Source organism: Pseudorasbora parva, chromosome 23 (assembly GCF_024679245.1).
Source record: "Pseudorasbora parva isolate DD20220531a chromosome 23, ASM2467924v1, whole genome shotgun sequence".
NCBI classification, from domain to species: Eukaryota; Metazoa; Chordata; class Actinopteri; order Cypriniformes; family Gobionidae; genus Pseudorasbora; species Pseudorasbora parva.
In genome coordinates, this window is record NC_090194.1 from 20,180,795 (window position 1) to 20,199,399 (window position 18,605).

Here is an 18,605-nt window from a genome sequence, read left to right on the forward strand (position 1 = left end):
AGCACTCACTTCCTGATGGCTGAGCGAACTGCGCAGACTCAGACCGAGCTTGACGACGTAGATGTGACGTGAGCAACCTGTCTGACAGTTGTAGGTCTTCTAGTAGTTGTGGAAAGTAAAATCTGAATCACGTTGTTTAAATATTTTCTCCCGTTGCTTTGGGCTCACTATGGGCTTCTCCCCATTCTTCTCCCTTGACTTCATCAGACTCTATGTCTCCACGTCCCCCCGACTGTCTCATAGACAGTAAAATATTGTTTCTGAGCATCTCCTCCTGTCTATACGGTAATTTCTCAACTGTGCGACGGAGTCGTGTTGGTTATGACGCAATCGTTAGCCTATTTTTACAAAAACAGCTTCTACGGGGCGATAGTGTAAGATACAAGGTAATGGAGCCTTTTATGCATTGTCGTGTTTCTTTAGAAATAAACAATGGACAAATGGAGTCTTTAAACGCATCAGATGTAAAGTTATTCACTGTCAAAGTGACTCAAAAATAAATGGGAGTCAATGGGATGCTAAAAGCAGGTGATGGCTTGGTTAGCAATGGCCGCCCCTATGGGTGGAACGCTTTTCGAGTTACGTATTTCTGAAGGAGGCACTTCATAGAACAAGGAAATCATCAGGCCGTTTTTAGCATAGTTCTAATATACGTAGACGCCTCATAGACTGACGATGCCAATTGAAGCGGACGTATCAGTGCTGCGCCATCTTGGATGGGTCCCCAATGCGTCACCCCCAACCCCTCCCCCCCCACATTTATTTCTACTGAGGAAGATGTATTCTCAACTACAATGATCATAACTCCCATATATACCAGCTCAGAATTGTTTTTTTAAAGGCCTAAAGTAAACGTTATAATTCCAGGTCATTCCAGCATCTTACATTACCCTGTCAGGCTTTCAACTGGGACTGGGGAGCTGAAATTCTTTAAAAAGAACTGTTTTGCACAGCTTCTTGCATATGCTTGCACTCTGTAACTCCAGGGTAGTTAATTCTGCGATGTGGTGCAGCCTTACTTTGTGAACAGACACCACAAATGACACAAGCATGAAATGATAATGATGTATAAATTGTAAAATAACCAAAATTATTGTTCAATCTTACTTGTGAAATGTAATCCCATGCGATCTGGTATCAATATTGCGTTATTGCAACCGTAAGCTGCACAAAATACGGGCATAATTGCTTGCTCTCCGTTGACTCCAATTGACTCTGAATGCTAGCGTTGAGTGGAGAGACCAACCAATTTGGCGGCGACACTGGATCACGCTGGATCACGCTCCAGCACACCATGAGGCGTCTACGTATATTATGTCTATGGTTTTTAGGACAGAGAAAAAAGTGGTGTACAGAAAAGTAAATTGTGTGAAAAATACTGTGTTTTTTTACACGCGAAACATGAACTCATGTTATATTGCACACTGTAAACATAATCAAGGCTTCAAAAACACATGAAAAACGGGACCTTTAAAATAAACATTGAAGTTGGTGCTATGTGTAGCTGTCAGTCGCCTGCTCCAATATCTTATCCACCAATTTTACTGTGTGGACTTGTGTGACATTGATTCTTAATTTCCCACGAAGCTGATCGCGGTTACGTCTCAGTTAAACTTTTCATCTCCAAACCTGTCTGTATTTGTGAGAAGTGGCGCTGTCCTGATTTGAAAGATATGTTACTTTATTATCAATTAAATAGGTGTGTGTGTTGTGTCGGCCGCTGTCCATTTCCTAAGGTTCTGAAATGCAAAAAAGGTTTGACTACTTTTTTTTACATCTTTTTTTAAAGGCTGCGCGTAGGGCACCAAGTGCTGAGGGGGGCACCACGATAAATCGTTTGTTTGCTCATGCCCAACTGAAGAAAGGGGAAATTCCAAATATATTCCTGCAAGCAGTAAGAATTGATTTATCCGCTTATTGACTGTCTAAACAACAGTGTGGATTAAATTGAAAGTTCCTTAGAGAGACACCATTGTCTAGATAACACAAGATGCTAGTACAGTAACAATAGGGAACTCCAAGTACCATACAAAACTAAATAGTGTGTCTAATGGCAAAGGTTATTTTTATTTTGTATTACAAAATACAACCATAGATACTTCATAGTTTAGTTGCTTACAGATCGCTCACTCGATCCTTCTAGCTAACATAATCTTCTCCAACATATAAGTTAAAATGACAGTCATTTGACAAGGATATTCATATAGTAAAAAATATATACTTATATTTTTGAGAACTGAAGTATGATGTTTTTGCCTGCTTATATTTCAGAGTACATCACAGTCACTGCGTAGCCTACATTGTGACTAACGTTATATAAACATGCAATATTATTGACAAAAAAAAGAAAAGTCTAAAATGTAGTTTAAAAAATAAAAACTTGAACAAAAAGCACTGGTTTTGGTTTTGTCGGGGGGGGGGGGGGGGGGGGGGGAAGAAGAGCGTTCGAGTGTTCGTGTTTGCCAGTCAGTAATTGAAATCCCCCAATCAGAACTTTTCTGTGAAAAGAACACGTATATTATCTGGTGTTCTACCTAAATATGTCCAATCTGGCAACCATATGCACATAAGCTCTTTCTCGTGCACGGATGATCTGAAAACACCAGTAAACACGTAAGCTGCATTTTAGCAATCTCCTTTTAAGATGTTTGGCTTAAAGTGTCATTCAGTCGTAGCCTGACAAGCCAGACCCACATCAAGATGTTTGGTCTGGAAACTCACCATAGACAGGACTCAATCCGAGGGGCGGGATAAACGGTTGTCTTTCAAACTCCCTCTGCACGCGATAGGATAGCGCTACCACCAACCAGAGCAACGAAGGTGAAGCAGAGCTCGCTAACTGATTAAACATGCGCCGTTTCCGGTCGGCTAAACTACGAACACATCTTCCCTTTTTAAGAATGACTTCAGTGCCGCTCTTTGTTCTTTTCTCAGAGAAAAGCTTAACTCCAAGTCTTCCAGAGTCGCGGTCAGAGCTGATTCGAAAGACCGCAGCCGTTCGCCAGTTTCTGTGTTTACTAGAAGCACGCAAACGCAACTCGGCCGTCGTCATTATGGCCCCGCCCGCCGACTCTATACATGATGTGATTGGGCCGTCCAGATTTTGAGGCACACAGCTCAGAAGGGTATTGAGAGTTCCTAGACGACACTTGCGGGCAAATTAAATTTGCTGCCGCTAGGGTGCGTCTAGATTTCTAGGCTAAGTAAGTCGGTCTGTGTTCTGTCAGGATGGTCAGGACTCATGACTGTGGGTCCTGACCGCTGAACAACTGAATTTGTGTGAGCTACTGAAATAAGCCAATCAGAGCAGAGCTCAACATTAATATTCATGACCCTTCAAAATAAGGCAAAAACAGATTATTACATCCTCAAGTCAGACCCACATCAAGATGTTTGGTCTGGAAACTCACCATTGACAGGGCTCAATCTGAGGGCCGGGATAAACGGTTGTCTTTCAAACTCCCTCTGCACGCAATTGGATAGCGCTACAACCAACCAGAGCAACGAAGAAGCGGACCTAGTTGATAGATTAAACTTTCACCGTATCCGGTCGCCAAAACTCTTCCGAACACATTTTCCCTTCTTAAGAAGATTTCAGTGCGGTTCTTTGTTCTTTACTCAAAGAAAAGCTTAGACCACCGTTTGCCAGCTTCTTTGTTTACAAGTAGCACGCAACTCTGCCATCATTACATTAAGCCTGCCCACCGACTCTACACACGATGTGATTGGCCTGACCAGAGTTTGGTTTTTACAGCTCAGAAGTGTATTGAGAATTACTAGACGACACTCGCGTCAGATTAGATTTGCTGCCGCTAGGGTGCGTCTAGATTTCTTGGCCACCTAGAGACAATTTCTAGGGTGTAAAACTGTAAAACTGTATCTGGACAAGTTTTGCCCTTAAATAAGTCACATACCCTCTATGTAGATATCAGAGAACAACATATTGTTTCAACTCATTCTAGGGCACCTTTAAAAATTCAAGTATATGTCTCTGCAGGTCAGTAATAGGCGTTACCACATCAGTGTGCGTGGCCATAAACAGAGGGACGTTTTAACCGTGTTACCTGATATGCCCACATCACAGTGTGGAGGGGGGATTATTTTAATTGCGTGATTCATAAACATCCATCAGTTTGAAAACACCCACAAATTTAGAAACGTCCAATCTTGTTCCGTGTTGAGACCTCATACTCCAAAAACATTTTTAAATGAGTGCTTTTATGCTTCATGGGACTGTAGTTCTTTTCCTTACTAAAGCCGTCAAGTACACAGTTGTCACGGTTCTGTGAAGTTGGTTTTATTATCATGGAGTTTTAATTCGTTTTTCTCAGTCATGTTCTCCTTTGTCACATTTTCCCACGAATCATTGTTTCTATTAGGGATGCCACAATTCTTAATATAATATTGAACTGTTCAGTATGGCATTCACGGTTCAATACGTGATTGTGAATTGCGTTTTTTCTTCTTCTGGTTTTGCTTTTAATTAATTTCTATTTCTTTATGAGTCTACGCGCTCATATGAGCAAAAATCCAATCATATGCACTAAAGTTAGGGGGTGTTTAGCCACGCTTGAAATGCTGGTGTAAGAGAGTTTTTCACAGAACACTATAGTTATTCACAATTATAAAAGTTTATTATTTGCATGTGTTTTAAAGCCTTGCCGGTTAAAATAAAATTTGCTTGCATACACTGTTTTACATGCGCTGAGCGAGCACACTGAAAGCCTGTCAAACACACGTAATTACTGGACTAAGTTGTCTTACTGCGCTAATACTGTCAAATACACAAAGTTAAAGGTCCCGTTCTTTGCGTGTTTTCGAAGCTTTGATTATGTTTACAGTGTGCAATATAACATGAGTTCATGTTTCGCGTGTAAAAAACCACAGTATTTTTCACACAATTTACTTTTCTGTACACCGCTATTTCCTCTGTCCTAAAAACGGCCTGATGATTTCCTTGTTCTATGAAGTCCCTCCTTCATAAACACGTAACGAGTTCTGATTGGGCCAGCGCTTCCCGTGTTGTGATTGGACAGCAGCTTAGCACACTTTGCCCGGAAAGGTCCCGCCTCTTACCATAACGGGGAGATGCAAACGCTGAATGTGCGCTCTTCTCCACCATAGACAGTAAAAGAAATGGACGGAGCGATCCCATTGCCTTCTACGGCGTTCTACGGCATTGTCGTGTTTCTTTAGAAATAAACAATGGACAAATGGAGTCTTTAAACGTCTCAGATGTAAAGTTATTCACTGTCAAAGTGACTCAAAAATGAATGGGAGTCAATGGGATGCTAACAGCAGGGGATGGCTTGGTTAGCAATGGCAGCCCCTAGGGGTGGAACGCTTTCCGAGCGCTAGATTACCCCCTTGTTCTCCACGTGGGAGAGCAACAAGACCACGCCCTCTTTTTTGCGTGTTCTTGTGGGCGGAGGGTTAGTCAACAAACGGTTCTAGTGACGTCATTCATGCAAGGAAGTGCAGGGGTGTAGTCCAAACCGGCTGTTCGCTGTAGGCGTTGAAAGGGAACTTCTGTTAAATAAAATATCTCGCTTGGCATTGAACTTTGATTAATTGGTATTATTTATGCTCTAACAGCAACATTTCACACTAACTAAAGTTTGAAAGATGGAATCGCGAAGAACGGGACCTTTAACATAAACACAGTCGGTTATGTCTAAAGTGAAAGTAAAATTGTGTGTCTGTATGCTAGCAGGTCTTATATTGACAGCAGCGCAGCTAGTGAACACTTGTCCTTAAAGGCCCACTGAAGTGCCTTGAAACGCGCTGCATTATTCATTGTCTTGATGTAATTTCCCCTGAAACGGCTTCAGCTGTTAACACCGCCTCCCCTTTTTTGAAACAGCCAATAGCGTTTTGTTAATATACAGTTTGACTAGAGCGCAAGAGCGCAAGAGCGGACCTTTCTGTTTGGTAAAGCCAGTTTCCTATGTTTACCATCATAATCTCCTCCATATCGCTTTTGAAATGCAGCATTCTGTGCAGAATTTAAATGGGTCGATATGTTTGTTGTCAGCGCGGACTCGCGCATATGATCCGCGCTGCGCTCTCGTGTCTGTAGTCTAAATTTAAACCAGAGCCGTTGGGTTGTGTGCGCTGCTGTGGTGTGTGAAACTAACGTGAAAACAGACTTTATTCGCCTCAAATGAAAGCATATTTACACTGAATCATTTCCTATCGCATATATAGTGTGCTATGTGCTGTTCACCATGTAGAAATTAGTAAATGTGTGTTAACAACTGACCGATTTCAGCCGCAGCTTCAGCAGTGTAAGGGGGCAGGCTTTAGATTCTAGAGAGCATTTTGATTGGACAAGTCTGCGATGATGTCACCAAAATCTGAGATTCGTGGGACACTGTAAATTTTGAATGCTTATATCTCCTAAATGCAAATTTTGTCATAGTTTTGGAACATATCAGCTTATTAATAACTTTAAAGCTAACACAGTCATACCAAAAGCTAAAAAACGTACATTTTGATTTCAGTGGACCTTTAAAGGGACAGTTTACATCTAAATGATGTTAATAAAACATCAAAAGACAAAGTTTTAAGTTTAAGTAAGGTTTTTCAAGTCTTTTAATTGAAATAAAAAAGAGTATTGAAATAAAAACATTTTCTCCTTAACCTCTTTCTGTTCCTGTCACCTAAGAATAGAATAAAAAAATGAAACGAAACGAAAACCGTGGTTGAAAACCGAAGCATGTATTGAACCATGGACTAACTGTATTTTTGCATCCTTAGTTTCTATGGACAGCTGCTTCTAATTTAGTTCATTATCCCAGCATTTTATTTGCTGTTTGTGTTAAGTGCAAGCAGTTATGCTATGTTGGATATTCGGTTATTATTCTGTTCATTCTTTTATTAAATACCTTTGGATTAGAACTTTTTGACTCATCTTTGTTTTTGGATCTTTTGTAGTTTTTTGCTTAAAAATTCAAGTTTGTAATGTTTTGAGTCACTTAGTCGCCGGTTGTCTTTCTTTCTTTCTTTCTTTCTTTCTTTCTTTCTTTCTTTCTTTCTTTCTTTCTTTCTTTCTTTCTTTCTTTCTTTCTTTCTTTCTTTCTTTCTTTCTTTCTTTCTTTCTTTAATTGCAGTTTTCAAACTTTATGACGCCAAGGACCCCCAAATATGATGAACCTTTGTGAGGGACCCTTTTCCTAAAATTAATTTATCCATTTTAACTGTTAGATAAATAGTAGGCCTAAGTGTGCGATATTTAAATACAACATATTGTTTCCCAATTTAAATTGGCTATAGCCTACTTAATGTTGGATGTATAAACCTGAAGAACATTTTCAATTAAAAATTATATAAGCAACTTTCACAATAATTGTATCTAAGCAGTTTACGGTCTTGCCTACAACCCCAGTGAGCGAGATAAAGGAGTGAGAAAAACTCACTAGAAAAATGCATAGCAAATGTATGCAATTCTGGAAAGTATGTATACGACAAGAAATGAGAGAAACATTTAGAAATTAGTTAGAAATATATAGAAATAAAAATAGTTAGAGTATACTCTATCCATTATTGCTTTGTCTTTTTATTCTCTGAAATTGTCTGGGGACCCCTTATAACCTTCTGGAGAACCCCTGGGGGTCCCCGGACCCCAGTTTGAAACCCCCTGGTTTAAACAATCAGCTTACTTTTCGATTAAAATATTTTTTTTATTATTATTAATTTATTTACATTTAAACATCTTTGCCAATTTAAGTTTTTTTTCTATTTTAAATTTGAATTATTATATAGAACTCAATTATTTAGTTTTCAGAAGACTTTTGGAAGCAGGCATCTATGCTATTTTTTGATACATTTAATAATCAAAATAGATTAAGGCTTCTTGGACAGTACGACTCCAATATAATTGATAGCAGATTGAAATTAATAATTATACTTGGGAAGTTTCATATACCCTCCTTAAGGTTTTTCTGTAAATATAAATAATTATGAATTATTTAATTAAATTACTACAAATAAGAAATGTATAAAACCATTCCTCATGCTGAAAAAAAGTGATTTGTAGAATGTATCCTAATATTTTACCTTCTACGATGTAAGGGTGTTTGTATCCCCCAAATTCCGTTTAATATTAAATGTCCTTTTTGTGGAAGCTGAATAATAAATTAATAAATAAACAAATAAATAAAAATTCAAAAGAAATGTAGGCCTAACGTTACTCATGCACCATCACGTGGTTTTCTCACTCAGGAGCTCATTTATCGATTACACTGGTCTGAATGAACACTGAACGTGACAAAACAAGAACAGCAAATTAAGGTAAATAACAGCCATGTCTTTGAAGAGGGTATATAAACATCTCATGTTCTCTTATAAGTCTTAAATAAGCCTGTCGTTTATCATATTAGTGCTGTCTCCGTTTTTGAACCGTTTCTGTGAAGTTCACAGAACTTCACACGACGTCATCGGTTAGCAAAGCAACCTAGCCATTAAAAAAAATACTTTCGGATTTTATACTGAATATGTGAGATTTAAGAACTTATTAAAACTGTTACGAAATTGTATTTTATAGCAAATGTGAAAACATAACTTGTTCTAAAACCGAGCGGTTATTAAATGAGAGCTATAAAGGTGGCAACAATATAATATCTGTTGCTATAAATGTTTAGGTTTTAATAAATTTTTAATGATCTTGATTGAAGTAAAAAAAATAAAAAAATCAAGAACATGATTTTTACATCGTCCTCGTTGACGTTAAACTAGCCTAAAACTTGTATTGTCGTGCCTTTTATCGTCTATAATCTGTTATGTTGTATCATTTATTATGCTTTGGATTACCCTTTGTTGTATTTATTGTCCTGCATTTAACCAGGGTTTGCTGCCAAAAAAGCTCTTTTCTGACCATAGAACCTTTCTGACCCAAAGACACGTTAAGTCAGACACGTCCTCTTCCAGGCAGATTCGTAACTTTTCCTGTTGATTGCAACTTCTTAATTATTGCCCTGATGGTGGAAATGGGGATTTTCAATGCTTTAGCTCTAGAGACACTTTCTATTTTGCGAAGCTCAATAATCTTTTGCTACACATCAGAATTATATTCTGTGGTTTACTCATTGTGATGTTACTCTTTTGCATTAATTAACTCACTGACATAACATAAACTCAAATATAACTGAACATCAAACGTTAAAACACGCCTTTCCCTTTACTAAATAAAAAAACAACAAATTAAACAGGTCTTAATTTCAAAATGTACTCCTGATCTATCCCGATGCAAAGCATGCTGGGAACTAGAAATGATTCATGTAGCCCTAACACGAATGTTTTTTGTTAACGTAACATTTTAGAAATATAATTGAATTTAATACAATTGAGTGCAAATGACAACAACTAAAGATTTGTGTTGTTTTAGCTTATTTAATTTAAAGGGATAGATTTGACTACAAATCTTTATTAAAGGAAATAATATTGTTATTAAAGGAAAAATTCTATATTTAACATGATATAAAGTAAAATATCTTCCGTTGGAACGCCTTCCGTATTCAACTTACAGAAAAAAGCGTTTAGTGTTTGAACTGCGAGAGGCAGCCACTGGAAGCTGGATATTCTTTATAAAGTTTTAAATATGGATATTTTTCTTACACAAAGATATTGATTCACTTCAGAAGGCCTTTATAAACCCCTGGAGCTGTGCAGATTACTTTTATAATGCAGTTTTTAGGGGTTCAAGTTTTGGGCTGCCATTATAATACTTGGATTAGTCAGGACATTTTTTAAATATTAGTCAGATAGTTGACTAGGATGGCTTGAGTGTGAGTCCTTTAAATAAACTTAACAAACAGCTAATGTTTTTTTTTTTGAGTGTAGGTATGTAACAGGAAGTAAGACCAGAATAACTGTCGACTTGTTTCAGGCAGTTCAGTTCTTTTCTTTTCTTAGGAGAGACAATAACTCCATTTATCTTTGGGCTTTAAACATGTTTGCAGACCTTTTACATTTACGAACAGCTATATTAATTACTATATATATCAGGTTATATCTGAAAAAGCACAAGAGGGACATTTTTTAATGCTGCTACTGAAACATTGACTGCAGAGAATGCCTTGCAAGTCACGGCTTTCAACACAGTTTAAAGGGTCACATCCTGTGATGTTGACACAATGTATATTTTTGGTAACACTTTAGTTTCATCCTTTTCTCACTAGTTGCTTATTAGCATGCATACATGGATATTAGCTGTTTATTAGTACTTATAAATCATGTTAATGCCTTATTCTGCATGACCATATTCTACATCCCTTAATCCTCCTACCAATACCTAAACTTGACAACCTTACTGACTATTAATAAACAGTAATTAGGAGTTTATTGAGGCAAAATATAAGGTTAATAGTGAGAATTATCCCTGAATTATATACCCTGATATAATTTTTATACAGAAGATTAAATGGCAATTTGAATGAATTATTTTCTGTGATGTCATCAAGCATTTCATTGGTTGCATGCTTTTAGGTTTCTCTTGCCAGTGTTTTTTTTAGGCCAGTGTTGGGGACAGCAGCCAACCTCCCGCTGACCTGCTTGCCTGTTTTTATTTGTATTATTAGTTTTTATTTTTTAATCTCTCATTTTGAAACATATTGGCCCTCATTTATCAATCTTGCGTAGAAACTGGTATTACTTCCAAGTCTCCAGTGCGTCACGCCCATGGTTTTGAACCCAGCGTTTTGGAGAGTCTCAAAACCAGTGTACAAAATAGCCTATTACTTATTAGATATGATATTTTTAATTTAAAAAGCACACAAACATCATTAGTTGACCTCAGATGACAGTATAAAAAAAATAAAAAGCCAGTTCATGACATCTTTAAAATGTTAAAATCATCATTATTCTCATACTTGTTCACTTCAAGAATGTTGTCCCCTCACTTCAGACCCCTCCATGATATCTAAGTGGGAGAACTTGCAAAAATAGCAGGGTGTTCAAATACTTATTTTCCTCACTGTAGGCCAATTTTACGCGCAAATTATTTGTATATTTGTTAAAATTCATGAATGAGACTTTTATAAAGTTGAGAAGTTTTATATGATATAATGTTTTCCATTCACATACACAGTGGCAAAATGAATTATTATGCAAATTTTTACTTTTTTACGTATGAAAAAAAGTCATGTTTTCATTACAGTTTAATGATCTAGAATTTTGTATTTTCTCTTAAAGAGGTTAACCTTGCCTGGTTTAAATGTTTGAAAATGATTAACAGTTGAGAAAATGTAGAAACATAATCTAATGTAATCAGTTACATTAAAGGGGTACTTCAGCGCTGGGAAGATGAATCTGTATTTAAACTGGGTCATCAGTGCAGTAGAAATGTGAAATTATTTTTGAATTTGGTGTCTTCTAGACTGAGAAAAGACAGAAAATGTATTTTTGTCCCATGGGGATGAAAGACTACAATTCCCAGAATGCTTCGCTGCCCTGTGAGGCCATTCCCAACACCACCAACTTCATTACTGTGACTGAGTTAGAAGACACTACAATTAAAAACTGAACGTGTCTGTTCAATATAATGAGTGAGTCACCGCGCGAGTGTCACAGCCCTGAGCACTAACTGCACGAGTGATGAGAGCTGAGGTAATCGCGACTACACTCGCGGCATACATTCACACAGGAGTTCAGTCTGGCACGCGTTTCACTTCATGCCTTTGCAAGCTTAACTTTTATGGAAATGAATTTGAGAAGTTAAAAGACTTACATTGCTCACCATAGCTCCGTTTAAATGATCCTGTCTGCAAGCTGAGCTCTCCCTGCCAGCTGAGTGTTATCTACCATCCCCCATGCGCAGATTCAAAACATGCGGAAATAGCTCCCTCTGCTGGCTGTAGTCTTTAGCCTCTGGGCAAACATTCCTCCTATGATGCAAAAATCGTAATTTTGCATCATTGGAGGAATTTTTCCAGAAATAAAATGCATAAATCTCTCGTCTCAGGGAGATAAGAGGGGGGAAAGCACAATAATTTGAATATTCTCCAGGGTTTCTACTGATACAAAGCCATATGCTAATCGCTGAAGTAACCCTTTAAGTAATTGAAATTACTTTAATATAAAAGTAACTTGTAATCTGTAACATATTGTTACTTGCCAAAGTAACCTTCTCAACACTGTTCTTACCTTATTGGTTGGTGTACAGCAAGGAGACAGTAATGAAATTAATCAAATGGTGCTATAGCAAATATCTGGGATTTTAGTAGAATTACACTAAAATACACAACAAACTAATACAATCCTGTAATTATGGATTGCTCTGAATTTAAGGACATGGCTGAATGCCACTTTAAAATAAAAAGCACTTTTAAATTGAATTGTATAGCATAGCTTTCAACAAAGAACTACCTTAAGCTCTGAAAGTACTCTTAAGTGATGATTAATGCTTATGCTATAAATCAGAGTTTTTTTTAACTTGATTAAAAAGGCAATACCCAAATCCCCAGTGAAGAACTACATTACCCATGAATCTTGAAAAGAGCTCCACCAAAGCTGCTGTTACCATGGCTACAGATACTGCGTCAAAAGAGCTCGGCAACCACCCACTCCCATGAAGCATTGTCAGTGATGTAATCAGAGTCATTCTCCCAATGTTATACTATTTATATATTCGTGCATGTATGAATTTCAGCAATAAACCTAAATTATAATGCTATACTCATTTAATCAAACATAATAAATCAGCAGTTTGTGATTTCTTTCAGTTGTTAGTCTCCAACGCTGACTACGTGGGCGTAGCCACTATGTTTTCACAGTGTGGATGACAGATAACGGCTGCTTAAACATGGATGGATCAATGTGGAGGGAAGGACTCATGGGGATGGTAACTATGGTAACTGATGGTGAATGTCTGTGGGTGTGCAGCGGTTACCATAGTTACCTTCTCAGGTCTTGGGTGTGATGATGATGTCAACCAGCATGCTAGACTGTCTCTCTTTTCTCCCCCCATCTCTCTCTCTCTCTCTCTCTCTCTCTCTCTCTCCCTCCCTCTCTCTCTCTCCCTCCCTCTCTCTCTCTCTATGAGTCAGGCTGCACCGAAGCATCTCTTTTCTCGAGTACTCTCTCATTTTCTGCCGTGATTCAGATCTTAATGTGACGAGCAAGTGAGGTAGGCAGTCTGTTATGAATTTTTGTCTTTTCTCCTTCTCATTGACTCTATTGTTCCCTATGTGACAGTGCGTTTAATGCAAGTGTTGGCAGAGAGAATGCTTCGTGACAAGAGCAGCTCTATATAGTGCGGTGGTTTGAGTGGATTTATTGCGTCAGTGATAATTTACTGTGACTTCTGAGAGACTCTGCCGTGTGACAGATTGATATTTGCAGGTTGATCAATGGTATGTTTGAGAAGGTGCAGGGGATCATTGGATGGCTGTTTGTTTCTCAGAGTGATACTTGTCTCCCACCATCCATAAGCCATCCTCATCAAAAATGTATGGCTATTTAGGAAATTAGGACAGATTTCTTGGAAAGTAAAAAGCATCATGGGATGCTGAAAAGTAGATGTTTCCATGGATTACAGGAGTGTTTTTATCCGTTATTTGAGATTGCAGACTGATAGTTTAACATTTCATAACAGGTGCTGGATGACGTGCAGACTTGCGCGTGAGATGATTCATACCTAGTGAACGCACAACAGAGTATGCGCTTTCTGACAGCTTCTGTTTTGATATAAAAAGATTGAAGTTGGGGTCGATCTGTGATGGCTGAAATGCAATTGCTAATGTATTTTTATGCTGACCTTTTCCTCTTTTCTCACAGAACTGATACAGTTAAAATATCAGTATACTCTTAGAAGAAAATATTCCAAAGGCCCTTTTATGCTAAAAGGGTTCTATAATGACAAGAAAGAACCCTTTTGGCATAGAACACAGCAAAAAAAAACAAAAAACAAAAAAAAAAACCTGCATTTCTTATCAAAGAAAAAAATGCATTTCTTATCTTAGCAAAAACTCTCTTCATTTTGAGTTATTTTTTCCCAAAATAAGACAATTAATTTTGCTTGTCTAGTAAATACTTCTTGTTTTAAGAATATTTAGATGTTTGGACTAGAAACAAGACAAAAATACTAAGGAAGAAAAGCATTTTTTTGCAGTGAACCTTTTAGGGGTTCCAACTACGTAGCGCAGACCCTTTTAAGGTTCTATATAGAACCTTTTCTTCTAAGAGTGTAAATAAAATAGGCTTAAATAATGTATAGTAGCTTAATAAAGAGTTTGAGTGCAAATTACCATTTTCTACTTATTCTAATTCTTAGAGGAAGAGGAGAAGGGCCTAAAAAAGCTAAAAAAAAAACTCAGTCCTGTGTTAATTTATGAGAGATATTTAGAATTTACAGTCCATATAAAATTTTAATATTCCACAAATATCACCAAATGCATAGTTTTGGCATAGTTTAAAGACAACTGGAAAATAAGAGCAGAGAAGGTAAAAAAGTCTTTCTTCAGAACAATTGGGAACTTCATTAAATAAAATGAAATACTGAGGGTAGCATTTCATCAAAGACTTAAGTGAAGGTTTGGAGGCTGATTTGCGGTTTGATTGGCTCTCAAATTCAGCGTTATAAATATATGATACTATTAAATATTAACCAAAAAACAAGAAATTTCTAATATGTTTGCAAATGGGCTTTTTGAGCAATTCAGGTTTCGTTTCATATAATCGTATAACCAACATTTTATTTCCTTAGGGCAATAAACAGATCACGATATGGCTTGGACAACATTCACAATCAGTTTTTAAAGAATTTACCTCGTAATGTCTTATACTTACTTTAAATCATTTCTTGGAAAGCAGTGGAAATCCTTCATATTCCAAAAGCAAGGAAGGTTCAATGAACCATTCGTGTCTCATAGCCTTCAAAGTGTTTATGTAAAACCATGAAGAGAATGGTTAATGAACTATGTATATGTATAATGTAGTCCAATCATCTTATAAGTGATGCTCTATGTGGATGCTCAATAGATATAGGATTCATACGATTGCTGTTTTCTTTGATTTAGAGTATGAATTTGATAAAACATGGAAGTACATTGTTTTGTAAAGAATTTCCATTAAGACACAGACAGCTGCCTTCTTTTATTGACAACTTATCAAACTAGCTTTTTATACGTTGGGTAGGTAAAAGCCTTCTCTGGCTTACAAGACAAAAGCTAGGAGTGCCATCTTGGACCAGACTAACTTGTGCAAAATTCCTCCGTTGGACCACACTTCAGCTGCAAGTGCTACTGTATTCACAATATAGCACAGCCTTTTGTGCTTTATTGTTTCTGTTTAAAAAAGAAATTCTATTTTCATGTATTCAGTGTATATGATGTGAAAATGAAAAAGGGCAATAATAAAGTAAACTTTTTTTTTCCTTTTACAATAAAATGGACAGTTTAAATTAAGTATTTAATTAATTTAGCAAGAAAAGAGAATAGATAAAAGGCTTTATGATTTACTTTACATTCATTTGTTAATGACTTGTACAGAGGTTTATTATTTGAAAATGTTGACATTTTTCAAAATGGCAGTTTATATCTCAGAATATCCAAGGGAAGGAACCTGAATTTGCTTGTCTGTTTAGGTGTACATTTAAAAAAAATATTATTATCATATGCCCCAGAAAGACAGAGCAGCTACTTCTTAATATGTTAATTTCCAACAGCGTGTGTCAAGAGGATTATTTCAGCGATTAGTTCAGCTTACATTGAAAGACTGTAAGCCCATTTCTGAAAGCCGTCCAGTTCTTCCCTGTCTGGTAGTTTTTTTCAGCTGTTTGCTTTATTTATCTTTCTTTGGTTAGGCTTCTCATCGTCATCATGAGACATCTGCCATTACAAAAATGATATCAGTCACGATTAGCTTGGCAGCGTCTGTTTTGGCATCCAGTTGACACTGAATGTGGACATATTGTGATGGTGCTCTCAGGATAAACACACGACATGTTGAAAATGCACTCCCGTAATTCCCAGTGGCTCAGCCCTGGTCATTGACGTCTCGCAGAGAATACCTCTGAGCACTTCCTAATCAAACTGAGATCTTGCAGCAGAGATATTCATTATAGTGCGCCCCACTAAAGTGACATCTCCAGTCACACTGCTAAGGCCCCTTCACTTCCTGTGTCTCCTAGGGAGCAAGCCGAGAGTATTGTTATGGGAATCCTCTTTGATTAGATTATTGTGTGCTCTCTCACTTCCCCTCTCTCCACACATTCCCACTGTCTCTCTTCAGAGACAGACTCTGTGCATGTATATTTCATGAATGTTGGTAGGGGATGTAAAAATCAATCCTACTGATTATTCTTAAAGTGCTGCAATATATATTTTTAAAGTCAGTATTTTAATATCTGTTCTCTTGTTTTTCAACTGCTGATTTTGCAGGTCGTGACGGAAGCCTGATGTTGCATTCGTGATATGCTCTGCCCAGCCTAAGGACCAGAAAGCCTTTTCCCTCTTCTTTTTCATCTCATTTGGTGGTGTCACTGTATCTGGACAGCCCTTGTTTTATTCAGAGTGGAGGCGACTGAGACGTGGACTGTTTTTATGGCACTTTTTTGAAGAGATTGAGCAAGTGAGGAGAGCAGAAAGAGAGAATCAGAGGAGCAGGAGAACCGGAGCAGCCTGCAGTCGCTGAGTGTCGCCGTTGCTTATGGCGGTAGGGCAGGATTGACGCGGAAAACGCATCGGCTTACTTTCAGTTCTATTGTTGATCGTTCTTCCGTCCGGTCAGAGATGGGCATGCTGGGGTGCGGCATATTCGTGTTTGCGCTCATCTTTCAGTGCCACAGCCGCAGTATCCAAAACCCCATGTACAGGTTCAAGAGGTGAGGCTTTTCTTTTTCTTTGTCAGCATGAAATGAAAAAAAAACGAATAGAATTTCGAAATGCATGTTATAGATCTTAATGCGAAAATTCCATCCATCAGTATAATTTTTCATGTTTTGACCCTGTAATGTTTAATCAAAAATCTGTGAAAACCATAGACTTCTTTAGTGATTTGTGTAGGACTTCAATCATTTAGTGCACTTGACCCCTTAATAATCTGTCAGTTGGATGTATGTCTCAATGCAAAATAATGTGTCCTTGTTACAGTGTAATTGCACAAATTAGTACTGAGGAGTATTAATTAACAGCATGTACTTGCTGTAGGTTTTGGGTTCGATTATTTTGGTTTCGTGTTGGTTTATTGTAGGTATCAGTGATGTGCGTGTTGATCCAATCTGAGGGTACCTGCGGTGAAGTCATCCAAAAATATTTTTTATGATATTCGGGTCGCGGTTGGTCGGGCCGTTTGAAATAAAAATGACGCGGGACAAAATGCCCAATTTCCCAACATGTTACGCAGGAGATTCATTCAGCATATGGTTGAATGTTTTTGTTCTAACCTATTTCAGCAGCGAAAATAGTTTAAAACAAACACCGCAGAACCATACACTCTAAAAACTAATACTATGATTTACTCAATTTTTTTGGTGAAACATTTTTACACTAAAAAAATTGAGTACATTTTAAAGCTGTGAAATCAATTATAGACACCATATGAACTGAGTAAATGTAAGTAAAAAAATTAAGTAGATCTGAGTAACTGCATTTGTTACATTAACAAATTCAATTGAGTAGAAAAAATTGGGTAAAAAGCATTTAAAAACAAATACTTATGACTAATATGAACTGTTTTTATTTATGAGTATTACTAACTTGTATAGTATAATTTTAATTTCCTCTAAACCTTTGTAAAATACTCCACAGTCCACACAAACACACTTATAAGTTACATGACATGGCCTTTATTGTCGACGAGTACAGCAATAACGTTACAGCATATATTACTGTTTTGACATGTAAAGAATAACAGTTATTTTACAACATTTAAACTCATGTAACAGACATTTTAGAAGTAAAAATGAAACATTTAAAAGTAATTCAAGTGTAATCAACTGGTCTGTTATCCCATTTCCACCATATCAGCGCTGTTTCTCGAGCCTGAGATGGACTAACGTTACGGTCTGCGGGTGGACTTTGAACTTGAGACCGGTTTCATTCGTAGCTGAAAGATGTTGCGAGGCGCCAGACTCCATAACCTGACAATAAACAAACAGTTCCCAGTTTAAATAAGATTGTATCATCCAAATTCATTATATTCATTATCTTTACGAATAAAGTTTTGTGTTTTGAGCAACACAGCAGGCATTTCAAAGACCAACGCCACACTTAAGGTGACTCACACTGCGTCCCTAGATGTTGTTTTCAAATTAAACAAAATGCCTTTTAGCACAGTAATGATTATATAGATAAAACAAAACATACAAACCTGAATTTCACAGAGGAAATGCCCCAATTCTGCGACGCTGAGAAGAAGAAACTGCTCTGGTGACTGAGGAGAATTCAAATATCCGCACTCACTCAACCGTCGAGCTGTGGTCAGGTCAGAGGGTGGGGGAGGGGCGCATTGTTTTAATCCAGTAAATTTACTCAATTTCTTCAGTGTGTGTTAAATATTAATAATCTTGATTTTAATTAAGTAATATTTGTGGTTCTTAAAACATATCGGTTTAATTCTCCATTCTCAAATATTTTGAAATAAATTTCACAAATGTATTAAGTATATTT

General features: G+C 37.2%; 1 protein-coding gene across 3 annotated transcripts in view; it reads left to right on the forward strand.

Annotated features, from left to right (window-relative positions):
- The first annotated feature begins 8,211 nt into the window (after nt 1-8,211).
- The window catches only part of pam (peptidylglycine alpha-amidating monooxygenase), a 70,018-nt gene continuing 59,624 nt past the window's right edge, over nt 8,212-18,605 (forward strand). Inside the window, exons 1-3 of one of the 3 annotated variants that reach the window (XM_067434036.1) lie at nt 8,258-8,292; nt 13,044-13,123; nt 16,377-16,819. In XM_067434036.1, the coding sequence (XP_067290137.1) occupies nt 16,728-16,819 (92 nt within the window). In that variant the 5' untranslated portion in view covers nt 8,258-8,292; nt 13,044-13,123; nt 16,377-16,727. Of the gene's footprint in view, nt 8,293-13,043; nt 13,124-16,376; nt 16,820-18,605 lie in introns of all 3 variants that reach the window. The other 2 variants (XM_067434038.1, XM_067434037.1) reach the window with 2 other exon arrangements.